This window comes from Actinia tenebrosa, unplaced genomic scaffold (genome assembly GCF_029948245.1).
Source record: "Actinia tenebrosa isolate PJP-AT-01 unplaced genomic scaffold, QUT_ActTen_1.0 PGA_scaffold16__25_contigs__length_10494907, whole genome shotgun sequence".
In the NCBI taxonomy this organism is placed as follows: Eukaryota; Metazoa; Cnidaria; class Anthozoa; order Actiniaria; family Actiniidae; genus Actinia; species Actinia tenebrosa.
In genome coordinates, this window is record NW_028292576.1 from 978,200 (window position 1) to 996,801 (window position 18,602).

Below are 18,602 nucleotides of genomic sequence, written 5' to 3' on the forward strand. Positions count from 1 at the left end.
TCGTTACTGTCACTGTATTCTATTGGGCTTTCAAAATCCGAGTGGAATTTCAAATGCCGAGACGTAATAGAATACAGCAACTTGTACTCAAAACATTAATTGAACAACAGATTAGGACCCATTTTCCGTTTTGTTTCTGACGGGTTTTGATGTTTTTATATATGTTGGCGTTGTTGTCATTGTTGTCGTTTCGGCTTTTTTGAGTCTTCATGGTAGAATCATGAGGTGTTGCTTATAGGTTTCCAAATCCCTCCCTGATACCTTGAGCCTTAATTCAAAGCATCAGAAAACTTATTCAATTCCAACATCTATTGTAATTTATTAAGTATTTCCTGTGCATAAGAAAAGTGATTCAATTAAGCAAATAATATAGGTTGATAGTCCCGGGTTGTCATTTTGGCTAAAAATCGATCATGCTGCATATGTCGGAAAAAGCTACAAATGACGAATACCTGGTGTAGTAATATCTACTGATTCCTCTTTATATTTCATTTGACTTAAATGAATTTTCTATACTAAATATATTAGAACTATCGAAAGAACTGACTAATTTGATTCCGATAGAACGAGCAGGCGAACTGAACAAAACACTTTTGAAAACACGTTATCCCCTCTACGATTTGCCCCTCCCCCCCTAATACAATGAAATCCAACAGAAAAAAAAAAACAAAAAAAATGTAATTAAATAAAACTTTTAAATTTTTTATATATTATATATGCTAAAATATTACTAACTTAATAGACAAATTAAAGAAAATTAATTCTAATATATTAAGACAAATGATAAAAAAAAAAAAAAAAAAAAAAAAAAAAGGAATGATAAAAAAAAGGAATGATAAAAAAACCCGTCGAGTATTTGAAGAGGAGCACGATATCATGCAGTGTCTACGTACAGGTACATTTTAAAAATCAGTTCAAGTTATTTTAAAACTGACTACCCTATATACAGTCAATGTCATTAACGTTGTCCACCAAAAAAAGACATTTCCACATTTCCACATTTCCACATTTCCACATTTCCACATTTCCACATTTCCACATTTCCACATTTCCACATTTCCACATTTCCACATTTCCACATTTCCACATTTCCACATTTCCACATTTCCACATTTCCACATTTCCACATTTCCACATTTATGCATTTACACATTCATGCATTTAGACTAAAAGAAATATCTCGTGTTTCCTCGAAGGTTCTGGCATAAAACAAATGCTGAAATACCATTCTCCATCTTAAATCCTCACTAAATGGTCAGGCGGCATTCTGGATTTTCGATTCACGAGTTGAATTTTACATTTAAAGTTCAGGCTGACGCACACGAGGCAAAGAATACATAATGAAACAAGTGATATGTCTGTCTTTTTTCGGTGGACTACGTTAATGACATTGACTGAATAATCACATATAAGACCCAAGATAGCATTTCATATTCAGCCAGCGGCACATGCATATCAAAAAGAATATCAAAATCGTCCCCCACATACAGGTGGAAAAAATATGTTTGACTACGTTTACATATTTTTGATTTGTTGTCACCAGTTCATTCACTGGACATCATTTCGAGCAGAAATAGTTTGAAAAATTTCGTACATTATGCGCATGATATTCATCAGTTATCTTGGTCACCCTGTGTTTGTTTATATCGTAAGGGAATGAGCCTCAATCCCTCAAGACCCAGTTTCCTGTTTCAGTTCCCGTCCAAGATGGCGGATAAAGTAGTTGTTGGTGTTCATGTTGGAAGCACGTCTACATGTATTGCTGTTTGCAAGGTTGGATATTTTAATCAGTCCTTTTTTGATAAATAATAATACTTTATATTCCATTTGAGTCTATTTATGCCTTCTTAAAACTTTTTAAAGGATGGAAAAACAGAGATTTTGACCAGCGATTCTGGTGAACGAGTGACACCCGCGGTTGTCGCATTTTCCGGTAAAGAAAAGGTAGGGATAGCTATAGACTAGAATGATATATGAACGTAAAAGCTGACTGTTTCTAGGAGCAATTACATTCGTTTATAGTCTACTTCGTTGGGTTCATGAAATAAAAAGAGATAGACATTACTAGCTGTAGCCTTAAGTAATAGGGAGTAATACTGATCATGCATTGAAAGCAACATGACCTGCATCATAGTTGATTAACTATCCCTGCATGCAGCCAAATTAGTCTTACCTCATTCAAACCTTGTTTCTGACTCAACCTTACATATTCTTTTAAACACCTGGAGCCCAAGCTTGGCTTTTGTGCCAACGTATTGGAACAGTAATGAATCACTTTTTTATAGATGTTTTGGAAAATCAGAGAATTTTTTTACCAACCTTTATTTTATTTTCTGTTCTTAAAAAGGACTGAGTTTTAACATGTCTGGAGCCTTTTAAATGAAAATATCGAGGAAAAAGTACTACTTTTTTTTTGTGTCTGAGTGCTACGTTATGCACAATGTAAATTATTGTAGAGTACATGACAGATGTTGTAGAATATTTGTACTCTTTTGAATTGAGTAACTTGAATAACTAATAAATGATAGGTAGGTCACTTTAGAAATAAGCAAAAGACTGTGGCAAGTTTTGAATTCTTATTAGGAAACAACTTTTGTCATTTGAGAAAGCATCTCAAGATTAATAAGTGTGGCAAATTTCAACTTTCAATTTCATGATTGGATGAAAAGAACCAGACCTATTGACATCTAAAATCTCTGAAGAATGTATGGTAATTACAATAATAATAATAATCTTTTATTTATTAAAGCAGACTGATTTTTTTTCTGCAGCATTCGCTGATGTGGGCCCACTTTCACTTGAACTGACTATGACTTCATTTACTATTTTATGCACACAACACTTGACTCACATGGTGATTTTTATGGAGGGAATCCTGAAAACCAGGAAACCTATAGAAAACCCCTTGTGGCAATTCAATGGAGAGAATGACAGATCAAACAAGCTCAATTCTCATGTGGCATCTACTGTACAGGGCTCTAACCTGCGATCTTGCCTGTTCTACTCACAGCCTTAAAAGACGTTTAAGCAATAGCAGCATATGCCATCCATGCCACTCGCTTGTCCCCTGTAACCATACATTCTTTGTCAATTTTCCACACTTTTGAAGGCTTACCGCCATTTGCATTTGCAAACATGTCTAGTGAGTGTGGCACTCATAAACAATCAACAAGTTTTGGTGCCTTTTGAATCACACACACGTGTAAAAGATGTCAACATGTTTGATTAACAGCAGTCTATTGCAAATTGCATGTCATGATTTTTGCCAGGGGTGGCCGTGTAGCAATGCAAATGGCGGTAATACTCTGGTTTATTTTAATAATGAAATGTGTTCAAATCTTGTAGACTTACTACAAATATTGAGATGCTTTAAAGCTAAATATCAGATAACAAAACTTGCAGCAGTCTATTGGTTGTTTCTAAAGTGGCCAGTACAAACCTGATCTTTAAAATTTATATTCCAAAGAGCACAAGTTCTGTAACTGCTAAATGTGTGTAATTTCCCTTTTTTAAAGAATGTTGGTCTGCATGCCAAGCAAGGTCTAATAAGGAATTCAAAGAACACAATTGTACGGGCAAAGAAAGTAATTGGTTTAAGGTAATGTTGCAATATTCCAGAATGTAGTCTTTTTATGGACTATAACTACTATAAATACATGTCAGGAATAGTGCAATTGTTTACAAGTTATTGTACAGATGATCTGCTTATTAATCTGATCAGCAGAAACATGCAGACCTAACAATATCAGCCAGTCAGCTAGCCAGTATCAGCCAGTAAATGGAGAGTACTGTATATATATCAACATTTGAGTTGAAAGCCATATGCTTCTAAAGAACATTAAATGTAGTGGTAATGACTGTATCATAATCATTAGTCTTTGGCTAGGGAGTGTCTTGGCAATCACATATCTCATGATTTAAAATAAAAGACTTTTTATGTCCGGTAAATTAACCAAGTTCCACTTACTTAGCCTCTTTACAAATAGGCTTCTTACTAGTCACTCTGACTCATCGTGAATGTGGTACTGTGTCTGGTCATCATGGATGGTCATTGAGCAGTTGTTATTTTTAGTCCTGATTTATATTCCTATGAAAAATAGACTTGTTCTCTTTTTATATATTAGATTTTCTGATGAAATTGTACAAGAAGAAATAAAAAGCTCTGATTGTAAGGTACTGTGCACTTGTACTATACTAGGGTGACAGTGGGTTGTAGGTAGGTTGATAATAAGGTGTTAGGTGATTGATGAAAGGCTAATTGTATGAGGGTGTCAGTGGATTGTACAGTGTAGATAGGTTAATATGGCAGGGGCGTTAGTTGGTTGATGGAAGGCTAGGGTGTCAGTGGGTTGCAGATAGGTTGATGGCAGGGTGATACATGTGGTTGGTATGGTAGTTGCCTTTTGGGTTGTTTGTGTGTTAATTAGTTTAATAGTATAATACTCTAAAATAGGATATAAATTAAAATACTCATTGACAACTGGTACATTTTTATCTTCTTATAGATAATAGAAAAGGATGATTATCCATACTACACCACAGAAAGTGAAGGCAAATCTATTACAGTCTCTCCAAAAGAAGTATTGACAGAAATTCATGGAAAGATGTTAGGTTGGTAAAAAAATTTCTTTTGAACAAAAATTGCAAGAAATTTTAATATTTTCCTATTATCTTGTTATGTGTTAATGTGGACTTTTACATGTACTTGTCACACTCTCTATATACACTAGGAAGCCCTTATATGTAAATGTAAAATAAATTATGTATATCGATCTTAGCTGCTGCCATTGTTGCCTGCATTGTATTGCCATTACTGCCATTTGCATTGCTACGTGGCCACCCCAGAAAAAAATTGCGACATGCACTTTGCAATATACTGCCATCAATCAAACACGTTGACATCATTTACATGCGTGTGTGATTTAAAAGGCACCAAAACCTGTCAATTGTTTATGAGCCAAGTGTAAATGACGTCAACGTGTTTGATTGACCGCAGTCTATTGCAAAGTGCACCTTGTGATTTTTGTTTGAGGTGGCCGCGTAGCAATGCAAATGGCATTAAGGTAGACATTCAATAAAACAAGCATGTTGTTGTCAACAGAAACTGTGACATCATATTCTGGTGCAGGTGACAAAAGTGTTGTTCTTGCTGTTCCTCATGACTTCAGTGAAGACCAGAGAAAGACATTAGGGTAAAACTTGAGACCCTTATCTCTAGAAGTCACTAGAATTACAACCTCTTCAAATTATAACCAGATAAAGACACGATTAAGATATTCCAAAAAAAAAGACTCAACCTAGTCAAGTTTTTTTTAAAGTGGTGCCTGGGAGAGGATTTCAAAGTAACAATCTCTTCCTCTCACAAAATATATATTTCTTTTTGTAAAAATATAAGCTTTAAAATTAGTGAGTTGGATATTTTTTTAGAAATAAATTAAGTGCATTTTTAAAATGCAGCTGACCGTGTTTAAAGTTTTTAGTTAAAAATTAATCATGTCTTAATCAAATTAAGACAAGTCAAACAGAATTAACGTACTCATGTCATTAAATGAATGATTGATAATTATTAAAGTGTTAATAATTAGCATGTATATGATTTTTTAAATTATTTTTTTATTTTATTAAATAAAGATATTTTAATGCATTATCGTAGGGTCATAGCCAAAGAATGTAATCAAAATCTATATATACAATATCTAAATATATTTGTAATAATAATCAATAAAATTTAAAAAGAAAAAAAAAAAAAAAAAAAGAGAAAAAGAAAATAAAATATACTATAATAAAAATATATCTACTAATGTATAACCATAAAATCTATTTAGTAAAAACTAATCCTAATAATATATGTTTAAAAAAAATAATGGCAAACATAATAATAATGGCAAACATAATAATAATAATAATAATAATAATAATAATATTGACAATAATAATTTATTTACTTATAGCGCTTTTTCCATGTAGATCAAAAAGCTCTTTACAATATGTACTAATATCTCTTTAACAGGGAAGCAGCAGAAGCAGCAGGATTCCATGTTCTCAGGTTGATTACTGAACCTTGCGCTGCAATTCTAGCTTACGGTGAGTACAGCCAGGTGTTAAAATTAGGTTGCAAAATAGTACTTCCCTTATCACTACACTGTGCCTTATGCTTTGGTAGTCATGTAATCACGTTGTGGGGCAGTGTGCAGCTTTATTTGACTAGAGGAAAAAAGCCTGGACAACTATCATGGGAAGGAAAGAACAACTTGTTTCTGGTTTTCACACTTTCCTTCTTGATTTTATTTTGTTGGTGGTTCCATACAATTGATGGGCTTGTGCCTACCATTTAAAGGTCATTTGTTGGCCATTAAACAGTAATTTGTCAGCAATTTGTTTATTTTTAATTGTTGTTCATTCATTAATGAGATGATGGTGGATTTTTGGTTGGATGACAGCCAATAATCAATCATTGAATAGCTGGCTGACAGGTCGATGGGGTAGCTTTTCTACTCATTTATTCTCAAAGAAACCCCACACTAGGCCGAAATAAAACTGTTTCACCCACTTAACCTCATTGACTGCAGATCTGCATAATATCTTGATTTACCTTCTTGCTTTGCAGGTATTTCTCAAAATGAAAGATCAGTTGACAGGTTTGTATTTTAAAACAAACTAAACCAAACCTCTACTGGTCAAATTTTGAACCTCTATTTATCAGGCATAATAGGCCCTTTGCAGTTAACGGTCACGTGTCTGTACTGGAATGCAAAATTTTTGTTTCTATTTTAAATTGGTGATTCTTTTTAGCTACTTGTAAAGAACTGAATGAAAACATGTGTATCCAGTGTGTTACGAAATGTAGTTTTATTACGATCTCTCGAAACAGGTTGTAGAAAGTTTGTTTGCTCTCCAGTATATTTCACCCATGGGAATCAAAATGTTCATTCATTTGCTCTCAGTGAATTAATCAGCACGTGATTGCTTAGCTGCAAAGGGCCTATTAGCATATTGTGTTTTGGAATGAAGGAAAACTTGCATGAGAACCCACCAAACGCCCCCCATCCCCCCTCTCCTCCCCTCCCAAATTAAGATAGTGTTAAGAGAGAGAAAAATAAATAAGTAATAATTATTACAAAACTCCTTTGATTTACAAGACCTTTTTAGACTTAAGAATCAATACATGTCTAATAATTTTTAAGTAAAATTGAAGTTTTGGAATCAATGTTGAGTTAGTAATTGGATAGAGAAGAGCTCACAGATCTAATAGTTCCTCCCAGGGGGTACTCTTGTCTGTTTAGGGTAGGGATGTGCCGCTGAGCCCACTGAACCCTGACCCTGCTCCAGAGTAAAATTGCTGAAATTCATACCCTGTTCCAGAGCAAGATTGCTGAAAATCATACCCTGTTCTGGTATTGCGGAAATGGATACCCTGTTCCAGAGAGGAGAGAGCGTGATTTCATATACTCTGTCCCAGAGCGAGCGCGATTTTTTATACACTGTTCCAGAGTAGAATCGCTGAAAACCATACACTGTTTGGCGGCACATAGCCATATAGCGAATTTTTGGGAGTACCCCCCCCCCCCCCCCATCCCGGCAGTTCCTTAAAATTGATGAATACTTTAGACCTAAATCTGCTTATTATTTATTTAAATAATCTTGTTTTTTGAATATTTTGATTGTAGTACTGTGTTAGTGTACCGTCTAGGTGGCACCAGTACTGATGTTAGTATAGTGTCAATCACAAATGGCATGTACAGAATCCTAGCGCATCAAAGGGATCATACTTTAGGAGGAAGAAACTTTGATGAATTAATTGCTAATCACTTGGCCTTAGAGTTTAAAAGGTTAGTTCAAGTGCATAAGTACATAAGTCATCTGTGTATGTCTTTATATCAGTGCCATTACACCAAGTTAGATGGTACTACAGCTTTAGGGTGTCAACACTAATGGAAGTTGATTGAGTTATAGATTGTAGGGTGCCAGTGGGTTGATAGAACTTTGTTGGTTTGTTGATGTTAGGTTGTCATTGGGTAGGGTATAGTAGGGGGTTTGTGGGTTAACTGTATGGTGTTGTGAGAAGGTAGGGTGTGGGTACATACATGTACTGGGTGGTGTTATGGGTGTCTTGGGGTTGATAGTAGGTATTGTCAGATGGTATGGTGTGGATGGTTGTGTACATATCAGTGTAGACTTTCGCAAAGTCCGCCGCCCGCTTTGTTTTTTTTTACTGGGCGCACGACGGACTTTTCGACCTTGCTTCCCGCTAAATTTACCGACCCAAAAATCAGTCGGTAAATTATAGCCAATCACAATGCTCGAAATCCAAGCTGTCAATCACAATGTAAGATAAGTAAGATTATCTCTACGATTCCCATCAGCATCTGTCAACACAACATCTGTCTGACAACATGAGATCAATATCTGAGGCCATATCATAGGGTAAAAGTAAATTAGGATACGAAACTATAAGAGAATACCAGAAACAAAGTATAGAAGCGTATCTTTCAGGCAGAGATATTTTTATATCTGCACCTACAGGAGCGGGAAAAAGCCTGACATTTGAGATCGCTCCATTCGCCTTAGATCTTATGAGGTTCGGTGAGAAAAACTTAATCGAGACTGTTGTTGTTGTTGTTGTCCCTTTGGTCTCTTTAATGAAAGACCAAGTAACGTCTTTAAAATCAAAGGGGATCTCTGCTTCCTATGTTGGAGACGACTAAACAATTTCCGTTTATAGTCATTGTTCGGAACTTGACTGGCGCAAAGAAAGCATATTTTTTTGTTTGGACGCAGGCGATATCGCTATCCTTTCAACAGTTTTAGTTGGAGTTATAGCATCAACCATTATTATTGATAAAACATGTTTTGCTGCTCCGGATATAACATGAAGAAACAAATAAATGAAAACCACAATTCTTTAGCTCCGCCCCCGAAAGCCGACCCTCCCGTATCAAATTCGGAAATGGCGGGAAACGCAAATGAATATCCTGCAAGTTCGACAAGTCGACCTCTCGCGACTTCGTCGCTCGCTCGCTGCGCTCGCAAGATTCTCGCTTCGCTCGAATTAAAAAAACGCCGAGAAAACAAGAGAGGTCGACTTGGGGTAAATCTAATATCAGTGGTTTGTGGGTTGATATTAAGTGTCAGTTGTCAGATGTTAGTGTTTGGGTAGGTGCTATTATATCATTGGGTCAATGATAGGGTGTCTGTGGGTTAATAGTAGGCGCTGGTCTGTTGTCAGATGGAAGTGTTTGGGTAGGTGCTAGTATATCATTGGGTTGATGATAGGGTGTCTGTGGATTGATAGTAGGCACTGGTCTGTTGTTAGATGGTAGTGTTTGGGTAGGTGCTAGTATATCATTGGGTTGATGATAGGATGTCTGTGGATTGATAGTATGTGCTGGTCTGTTGTAAGATGGTAGTGTTTGGGTAGGTGCTATTATATCATTGGGTTGATGATAGGGTGTCTGTGGATTGATATGTAGTAGGCACTGGTCTGTTGTAAGATGGTAGGGTGTGGGTAGGTGCTAGTATATCTCAGTGATTTGATGGCAATGAGTAGGGTGTGAGTTGGTTCATAATAGTATGTTGATTTCTTGATGTTAAAGTGGCATTAGATGGTTGTATTAATATATTTTATGTTGTCATGTTAATGATAGGGGTGAATAGATGGCAGGCCATCATGTAGCTAATGTACTTATTTTTAGACAATGGAAGATAGATCCCTTAACGAATAAGAGATCTACAGCCAAGCTGTATTCAGCTGCTGAAAATATTAAAAATGTCCTATCAAACCTGGATTCAGCACCAGTCACTATTGACACTTTGTGTGAAGGCTTTGATTTTCAAACCAAGCTCTCAAGGTAAGCCTGGATGAATTAGAACTTTATGACTATGAAAAGTCAAAGTACACGTCTCAGTACATGAAATACCGTCATATGCATCTTTTAAAGAGTCCCCTAATGACAACATTAGCACAGCACGGTGTTATCATAGTTCTTTTTACGATAAAATAAATAATTCAGTTCCCAAGAGCAAAGGAATTTTATTGTTCTACCATCTAACCACAGGCAGCCCAAGCTGTATTGCGAGCGTAGGCAAGTGATGGTGCAGAACCATCAAATTTACTATGCATCCACTATGATATATGGCTATCGATGTAACATCAGTGTTACTTACTTCTTTCAGAGCGAGATTCGAGTCATTATGCAGCCAGCTATTCCAGCAGTGTTTGGTAACGATCGAACAGGTGCTGACCAAAGCACTGCTAACCAAAAATGATATTGACAAGGTAATACTAGTTTTCTGATATGAGGGGATATACACAACATGACTGTCAGTTTAACAGTTTTTTAGTCAATAAGTGCATGTACAATAGCACTCGTATGTGGAATCCCATTGCATATAGTTCCCTTATAGTACACTGTAGCACAGTTATCTTCCTACTATAGCTTTTCAGGTCCTGAAGCTTCCATTGGAAAGCTCCCTAAGTAAAGTCTTCTTATTTTCTTGCCCGGGAAAAAACAAAATAAACGTTCGTTGTAATAATAGCAACCAATGAGAGGGTGCGTAAGAATGCGAGTATGATGATTGATGATATACCCTGAAAACCCAACTGCCTCTGTGGGGCAGGTATGGATAATTTCTGGAACTACACATTGCATTTTTTATGCAATTTACAAGCATGAGAGATGGTTAGTGTGAGATTTAGACACCGAGGGTGGTCACTGCCAGGTTTTCTTTGTTTACTCAGTGGTTCTTTTACGTCCATCTGATTAAACAATTAACCAATCACAATTTAGTACATGTATCCGATCGACAGAATTTTACCCTTGGATGCCTGAGGGTCATTGCTGGGGGTCTAGAGCAAGTAATGTGTCCCTGGTTCACAGATAAACCTGTCCAACAGTTTGTATTCAGATGCGCGCGGACTACTATATGAACATTAGAAAAGAAACCAGGGCCGTAGCCACCGGTACGGTTTCAACCGGACCAACTTTCGGGAAAAATATACAAGAAAAGAAAAAAAAAGAACAAAAACCGAAAACCCTAAAAAACCGGACCAATCAGAAATTTGTACTCAAAAACCGGACCAATCAGAAATTTGTGGCTACGGCCCTGAAAGAAACTAGTTCAACACCGCACCAGGATGGAAATCAAAGCATTAGGGTGGAGTGAAACTCTTTTTCTTCGCCAACTAATATAAAGCAACCCCCGATTTTAATAAGAGCTACCCGTGCTATCCATGCACTTCCTGACTTAGGTCATTTATTTGCTTGTAGGTTATATTGGTCGGCGGTACCACCCGCATACCAAAAATACAACGCATTTTGAAAGAGTACTTTGTAGGGAAAGAGATATGTAGACGTATTGACCCTGATGAGGTCATAGCCTATGGAGCCGCTGTAGAGGTATGTATTGTATGATTACTTGATGGCATAAGAGATATGTAGACGTATTGACTCTGATGAGGTCATAGCCTATGGAGCCGCTGTAGAGTCGAGGTATGTATTGTATGATTACTTGATGGCATAAGAGATATGTAGACGTATTGACCCTGATGAGGTCATAGCCTATGGAGCGGCTGTAGAGGTATGTATTGTATGATTACTTGATGGCATAAGAGATATGTAGACGTATTGACCCTGATGAGGTCATAGCCTACGGAGCCGCTGTATAGGTATGTATTGTATGATTACTTGATGGCATAAGAGATACGTAGACGTATTGACCCTGATGAGGTCATAGCCTATGGAGCCGCTGTAGAGGTATGTATTGTATGATTACTTGATGGCATAAGAGATATGTAGACGTATTGACCCTGATGAGGTCATAGCCTATGGAGCCGCTGTAGAGGTATGTATTGTATGATTACTTGATGGCATAAGAGATATGTAGACGTATTGACCCTGATGAGGTCATAGCCTACGGAGCCGCTGTATAGGTATGTATTGTATGATTACTTGATGGCATAAGAGATATGTAGACGTATTGACCCTGATGAGGTCATAGCCTATGGAGCCGCTGTAGAGGTATGTATTGTATGATTACTTGATGGCATAAGAGATACGTAGACGTATTGACCCTGATGAAGTCATAGTGTAGGCCTTTTCAGGGCTCTGCCTCGGGACTAGGTCGAGATGCGTGTATTTTCAAAGGTTTTATTCAACGTGGTTCGTCCAACAATCACATATTTCCTTCGTAATCGTTTACACGTTCACACGAATATAGATTCACAAAATTACACGATTCGCTGTAGAATCAAAAAGTTATAGTCATCAAAATGTCAATAAACTTCTAACAAACTCAAACAATTACTTACACATTTTTATGGCTGTCCCGAGGGGATTCTAGGACAGTCTCGATCTCCTTCCGTATAACAGTCAACTCTCTCTCTCAACTCCTCACTTTCACTCCCCCCCGCCCTACGAAACAGCCCTTCCCCAGGAAGCCCACGGCCAAATATTATACGTCGCAACACATAGCCTGATGAGGTCATAGCCTGATGAGGCCATAGCCTGATGAGGTCATAGCCTGATGAGGTCATAGCCTGATGAGGTCATAGCCTGATGAGGTCATATCCTGATAAGGTCATAGCCTGATGAGGTCATAGCCTGATAAGGTTATAGCCTGATGAGGTTATAGCCAATGGACACATACGGTACCGTACTGAGAGTACTCGTAGAATTGAAGAGTAATATGTATTGTATTGAACTATCAGTGGAGGTACACCATGCCTATATGTTTAGCTTTATTTGCTCTCGTTTGCAGGCATCTATACTACAAGGACGGAAAGAACAAACAGATTCTCTTTTAGATGAAGTACAATGCATGGCCAAAACTATAAGTGTTTCGGTATGGCCAGATTCGTCTGTCTTTTTTCTCGTGCATGGTGCCTTTTAGATTCTAAATACTTATTGTGTTGATGCATTTCTAGTCCTTTCTTTTATCGTGATTGGGAAGCTTTATGTATCTTTTATTTATGTATCTTGCACCTTACGAGAAAAAAATATCATATGCTTTTATGATATTCTAAAAGAATATGCAAAAGAAAGGCGGTCAATGGCGGTCCCGTCCTTATTCAACTAGAGACGTTTAACAATGACCACGAGTTTATCTGTTGAATAACTTTCAAGTGTCTTCCTCTTTATGTTAATTGTAGTTTGGAAATATGGGTAGTAGATTGAAAGTTGTTTTATTACTAGTTCTTTAATTTTCTTTTCCTTTATAACATTATCATTCATTGAGTTATTTTCCCGTTTAGGTTGGTGCTGATACTCCAAGACTGATTCCTGTTATTCCCAAATTTTCTCCTTTTCCTTTAAGAAAGACTCACACTTTTACGACCTCACAAGACAACCAGGTAGGCTGAGCAAGAGTGATAGAAAAGATACCACAAAGTACCGTCCGCTAGAGATTAATTTCCAATTAGCCTTTACCCGTTACCGAACTCTGCTGTCTTTTAGGGAGGGAAATGATCTTCGTCAAAAGACACACATACATGTAGGATTACATGTGTCTAAGGCTGCGTTTACACGTACCGGACGAATTTTCAATCGTTCATCATTTTGAACAGTACATACCATTTACTCGGAGCATTCTCTTTACACTGAGCGTTTCCCAATCACGCGCGAAGTCAAACAATTTTCTTTCTCATCAAAATAAGGTTTTAGTGGACGTCAATCAAAGTGTTCTGTGACATTGAAAATAAAAAGTTTTCAAGAGGACGTGCCTATGGAACGTTGTGAAAACGCCTTGATTGACGTCCAAATTTTTTAGTTACTCCCTATTTGTTATTCCCATCGAATTGATTTTTCATGCCTTGATTATGTCACTTCCGTACGCCTCACCTCCGTCCGTGTACACCCCAGGGTTTACACCACAGGCTTAATTTTTTGTTGGTTTCTTATTTGTTTTGCTTTCTTATTTGCTTTGCTTTGTATGCTTGTAATGCATGTTATATATGAATATCACAGGAAAGTGTTTGCTTGTCGGTATATGAAGTAGACGACTCCTTGAAAGGGGAAGAAGTATCAAGCAAAGTTCTTCTTGGCAAGGTATCTGATTCCCTTGAATCAACTTTGGATTAATTGGATGAGCATTGGACTTTCTTATGATTGGTGGAGAAGGTATCGCACGACTGCTGTTGGCCAATGAGATTCTCCAAGGATACCATTTCAAATCACGACTTTCGACTGCCACCTTTTTTTGTTTTGAATTTGAAAACGGCTTTTTTTTAGGAAAGCTTTGAAGAATTTCCAAATAATAACCTACTAGTCAGTAGTCAGATTTCAATTCTACTCCAGGAGCAACTAAACAAAACATATTGACCTTACAAAATTGAGGAAGGGACTGAGGCCGTGTGAAAAATATTTATGAAATTAAGAATTGATCCCCATCGCACACACAAAAGAAATTATACTGATATGATTATTATTACAGAGTTTGAACATGCTTGGTTGGATACCTACTGAGTTACAAGCTTTTAAAAATCGCAAAAAAGTTTTAGGGTGGGGATGGGGGGTTGGGCTGCAGTCCTCTTCTCCCCTCCCTATCCCACACACTCAAAAATTAGACAAAATAAAATGCCCCATGTCTCCGGGGGTTTGAGGACACCGTTTAATACTAATCGGGCCACAAATAAACAATATGAGCCTTTCATCATATCCACATCTTAAAGGTTGCTTTATTATAAGCAATACCATGATAATTTTTGTTTGGTTGGTTGACTGACTGAATTTGTCGATCGGTCGGTCGGTTTGTTGATTGGTTGGCCGGTCGGTTGGTTGATTCTTTAGTTGATGGTCGGTCAGACAATAGTTTGGTTGATTGGTTGGTTGGTCGGTCGGTAGGACGGTTGTTTAGTTGGTGGTTGGTTAGACGTTTTTTTTTTCAAGTCATTTTCGTTAGTTGCTTAATTAATCCTACATTTTCGTGTTCTTTCGTTTTTCTTCTCTAATTCTCGTATCTATTATTTCTTATAGATAATTCTGAAAGAGCTCTCTTCCGTGTCAAAAGGAGAACTGAAATTTTCAGTCACGTTCCACGTAAGGAAGTAAGTGCAGAACAATCAAACTAATGATCCTTCGTTAATCCTGGCTTGAAGTGCCTAGTTAAAAAATGATAAAATGATTAGTAGATGTGAGCTGAGCGTTGTGTGCATAGAATATTAAATGTAGTGGTAGTACGTGTGAGCGAAAAGTGTCCCCAATAAGTGCGAAAGCGCTAGAACGACTAGAAACTTAAACGAAAAAGATTAATTTTTTTAATTTTTTATGAGCTACATGGTTTAAGGAAAAATAAATATCAAATGTCTGTTTTGTTTGAAGGGATGGCTCGATGCACGTTCACCTGGTAGAAAGACAGTCCAACAAAGCATCTGATATTACCATAGAAACAAGTTGATATCGTAGCTTTTGTAGGTTTTGTCTGGATCCTTTCCTCGACCGCCTGATCTGTGTTCATAAGAAATAATAAAATTTCACTTTACACGTTGCAAAGTAGCACTATGCCTCTTGTTGGTATTCTTAAGATTACGTAAATTCTTGTCTAGGGTTGAATGATGCTTATGTGTGCGCAGGAGTTGGAACAGTAAATCCTTGTGAAGACAAGACAAAATTAGGTCATCACAGACCAGTTTCAAGGATATTGATTGTCATGTTATAAATCCCAAACGCCTAGCTTGCTTCCTACTTACAACAATATATAAGCTCCAAAATGGCAGCCATTATATTTTCTTTAAATTGTATTTCAGAGCCATGGATTTTTTAATTTTGACTGTTATTTTCCTTTCCGAGGTATTTTACAGTTTATTTATTTATTTATTTATTCAGTTTAAATTAAATAACTATAGTAATTTCCCATAACTCGAGACACTGGAACATCATGAACCTCGAGTACAAGTCAAGTGAGCTTGAGCACTGCTGGAAGTAATTGTAGAATATTTTGTTCAAGCAGTAACAGAAAAATTGCCGAGAAAGCTGAATAGTAAAAGCTCATTGCCCAATGGATTGCCCACTATGCCTTCGAACGGCACATTATATGATAGTACAACGTACTCTCCCGTTCGTTTTTGTCGAGGGGAATTCTTGAATAATTTGCTGTTCTTTTTACTGAAGACGGGGGTGATAGTAATTCAACTTTTACTGACAAATTGCCATGATTTACTATAAGTTTTAGTGAGGCAAACTGTTTAATTATAGAAATGAGTAATAACTGGATTTGGTTTAGTAAAAAAATTATTAGATATAAAAAATAAAAAATCCAAATTTACGAAAACGAATTTGACGAATTTTTGTAAAATGATGTACATATAATTGCAAACTAACGTCATATCCGTCATTTATTACACGTTTATATAAGGTCGATATCAGTGTGATAAAGCCGTGATTGGAAATAAAAACCATATCAGTGAAGTTCACGGCCGAAACAGGAAATTGTAAATTTTGTCATTTTATCTCTCTCGGACTCGAATAAAAACGATATTAGACTCTTAACATGTGATGATCTCTATATACCAAAAAAAACTCAAATTAAGTAAATTGATTTGACTAAACCCTAAAAAATATTTCTGCTGACTTGGCTAACGTCTGACTTTTTGAAAAGCTTGGATAAATAAATATTAAATGAAAAAACGTAAATTAAAAGTAAAAAATCTTTACACGGAAACTTGACTTACTACTGAATCAAAATGTGAATTTGAGCTATTTTTTATTAGTATTCAATACTCTACTTGCGTTGACGTCAATCTGGGGGACAAAACAATCTTTTTCACATCTTAAGAGAAGAAAATTTATTGTCTTGACCCCTTGACTCCCCCGAATAGGGAATTAGTGTAAAGGGTTTATTCGGTAAAAATTCCACTGTCACCAGGTTCTGACGTCAGTGATAATAACTGAATAAGTATCATCATCGGCATCATCATCAGCAGCAGCAGCACTAGCATCAACTTCAACATGATGATGATGATGATGATGATGATGATGATGATGATTTTCATTGATTATAATCACAGTGCGGATAAGATTTTTTTTCTTAAAAAGTATATTATTTTCGCTTTCTTTCAAAACGTTTCTTGATGCGCTTGTGCTTAATCTTGAATAACCCGAGAACGACCTGGGAATTTACACCGTTTTCTTTTCTTCGCAGATTTCAAATCAGCTTCAAATTTTTTTAATTTTAAAATTGTAACTGAAAAACTATTTCATGGATTATTTTTATAGTGAGCAGTTACCTCGAACCTAAGAATCGCAAACAAAACGCAGCAACAATACAAAAAAAATGTTAAAAGTTGCATTTTTTTAACTTAAAAAAGCAATTATAACCACCAAATATACCGTATATATCTGCCTCTTTATAAATAAACTGTAACGTCAATTTCGAAATGGGGTAAGAGGTTTTGCACCACCACGTGACTGGCAGCCATTGTTAGATGGCAGGAACAACACAGTCGTTTTACATAAGGAAGGATTCAATTCCCAAGAGCAGAGGGATTTTATAAGCCTTTTCATAGTTTAAGAATCGATTCCACTGCGCATGCGATTTTATCCCGAATTTCTCACCTTCCTTTGTCTAAACCTTCTTTTGTTCTTAATTAAACAAAAGAAGGTGAGAAATTCGAGATAAAATCGCATGCGCAGTGGAATCGATTCTTAAACTATGAAAAGGCTTATTGTTGTGCCATCTAACCACAGGAAGCCCAAGCAGTATAATGGGATGGGCACGTGTTGGTGCAAAACCTTTATTAAAGAAATATATTTTATTCAAGTAATAGATTTTTTCGACTTGGTCGTAATTTTTCATTTTCATTTTTTTTTTTCATTTCAGTCCACGTATCATTCTCTTGAGAATAAGATTATTCGTTTGTCATAATAAATTGTATCCATATTCATGTGTCTTCTCGTGTGCAACCGTTAAACAATGAAATGATAAGCTAGGGAATGACGCGTGGTCTGACATGGGAAAATATTAGGCCCAAGCCGAAAAGGTCTATCGGGCAGGGCTACAACTAGAGCCAATCAGGGTTTGATAACTTGATGAATAAAATGACATGAAAAGGCAAGGTAGCAGTCATAAATGAAACTCCTTCAGTTAGTCCTCCAGTCTAAACCAACTCTCTTTGAATGAGTTTCATCAGCTGCATATAGGTAGTTCGAAACTCGTTGGTACCAACTTATATCATCCAAGTTTCTTCGGTCGAAGTGTGGATATATACTTGACAATCCAGCAAAAAAAGTAAGTTATGAAGAATAGAATATGTACATAATCCACGACTTGGTGAGCGAGCTTTTTGCAGATGTCGAATGCAGAGGCAATAATCGCTTGCAAGAAACTAATAAATCAGGCACTATATTTTGCGATAACCAATAATAGTTTTAATATTGTCTTGTCTTTGTGCTTCGGTAAAGTTGCTTATGCTACTATATCAAACACCATACCAAGTCACAGGGATCGAAGCGAGCCATGTTTCACCGTAATGCGTGCGCACATGACAAGATTAAGATTTGTAGTCGTGTCAAGAGGCGATGCCTGTAAAAATCAAACAAAATCGATAATCGGCGGCCACATTAAAAAAATCGATTTTGTTGATATTAGGTCTAGATTGAAGATGTGTCTAA

At 36.6% G+C, this 18,602-nt stretch overlaps 1 protein-coding gene across 1 annotated transcript; it reads left to right on the forward strand.

Annotated features, from left to right (window-relative positions):
• Positions 1-1,707: 1,707 nt before the first annotated feature.
• LOC116289727 (heat shock 70 kDa protein 14-B) lies at positions 1,708-15,494 on the forward strand. The gene is made up of 17 exons (XM_031696669.2): positions 1,708-1,773; positions 1,864-1,944; positions 3,516-3,598; positions 4,125-4,173; positions 4,506-4,611; positions 5,102-5,192; positions 6,011-6,084; positions 6,608-6,638; positions 7,668-7,829; positions 9,693-9,848; positions 10,174-10,276; positions 11,268-11,396; positions 12,757-12,840; positions 13,250-13,348; positions 13,962-14,042; positions 14,970-15,040; positions 15,315-15,494. Exons 1-17 carry the CDS (start codon positions 1,708-1,710, stop codon positions 15,388-15,390), a joined length of 1,542 nt encoding a protein of 513 aa, XP_031552529.2. The 3' UTR covers positions 15,391-15,494.
• The last annotated feature ends 3,108 nt before the right edge of the window (positions 15,495-18,602 follow it).

Excerpts from the sequence above, each read along its gene's own strand:
- LOC116289727 (XM_031696669.2), top strand. The coding sequence starts at position 1,708 with ATGGCGGATAAAGTAGTTGTTGGTGTTCATGTTGGAAGCACGTCTACA. Across the intron at positions 5,193-6,010 it reads GACCAGAGAAAGACATTAGG|GGAAGCAGCAGAAGCAGCAG; the intron begins GTAAAACTTGAG and ends TCTCTTTAACAG. Across the intron at positions 15,041-15,314 it reads GTCACGTTCCACGTAAGGAA|GGATGGCTCGATGCACGTTC; the intron begins GTAAGTGCAGAA and ends TTTTGTTTGAAG.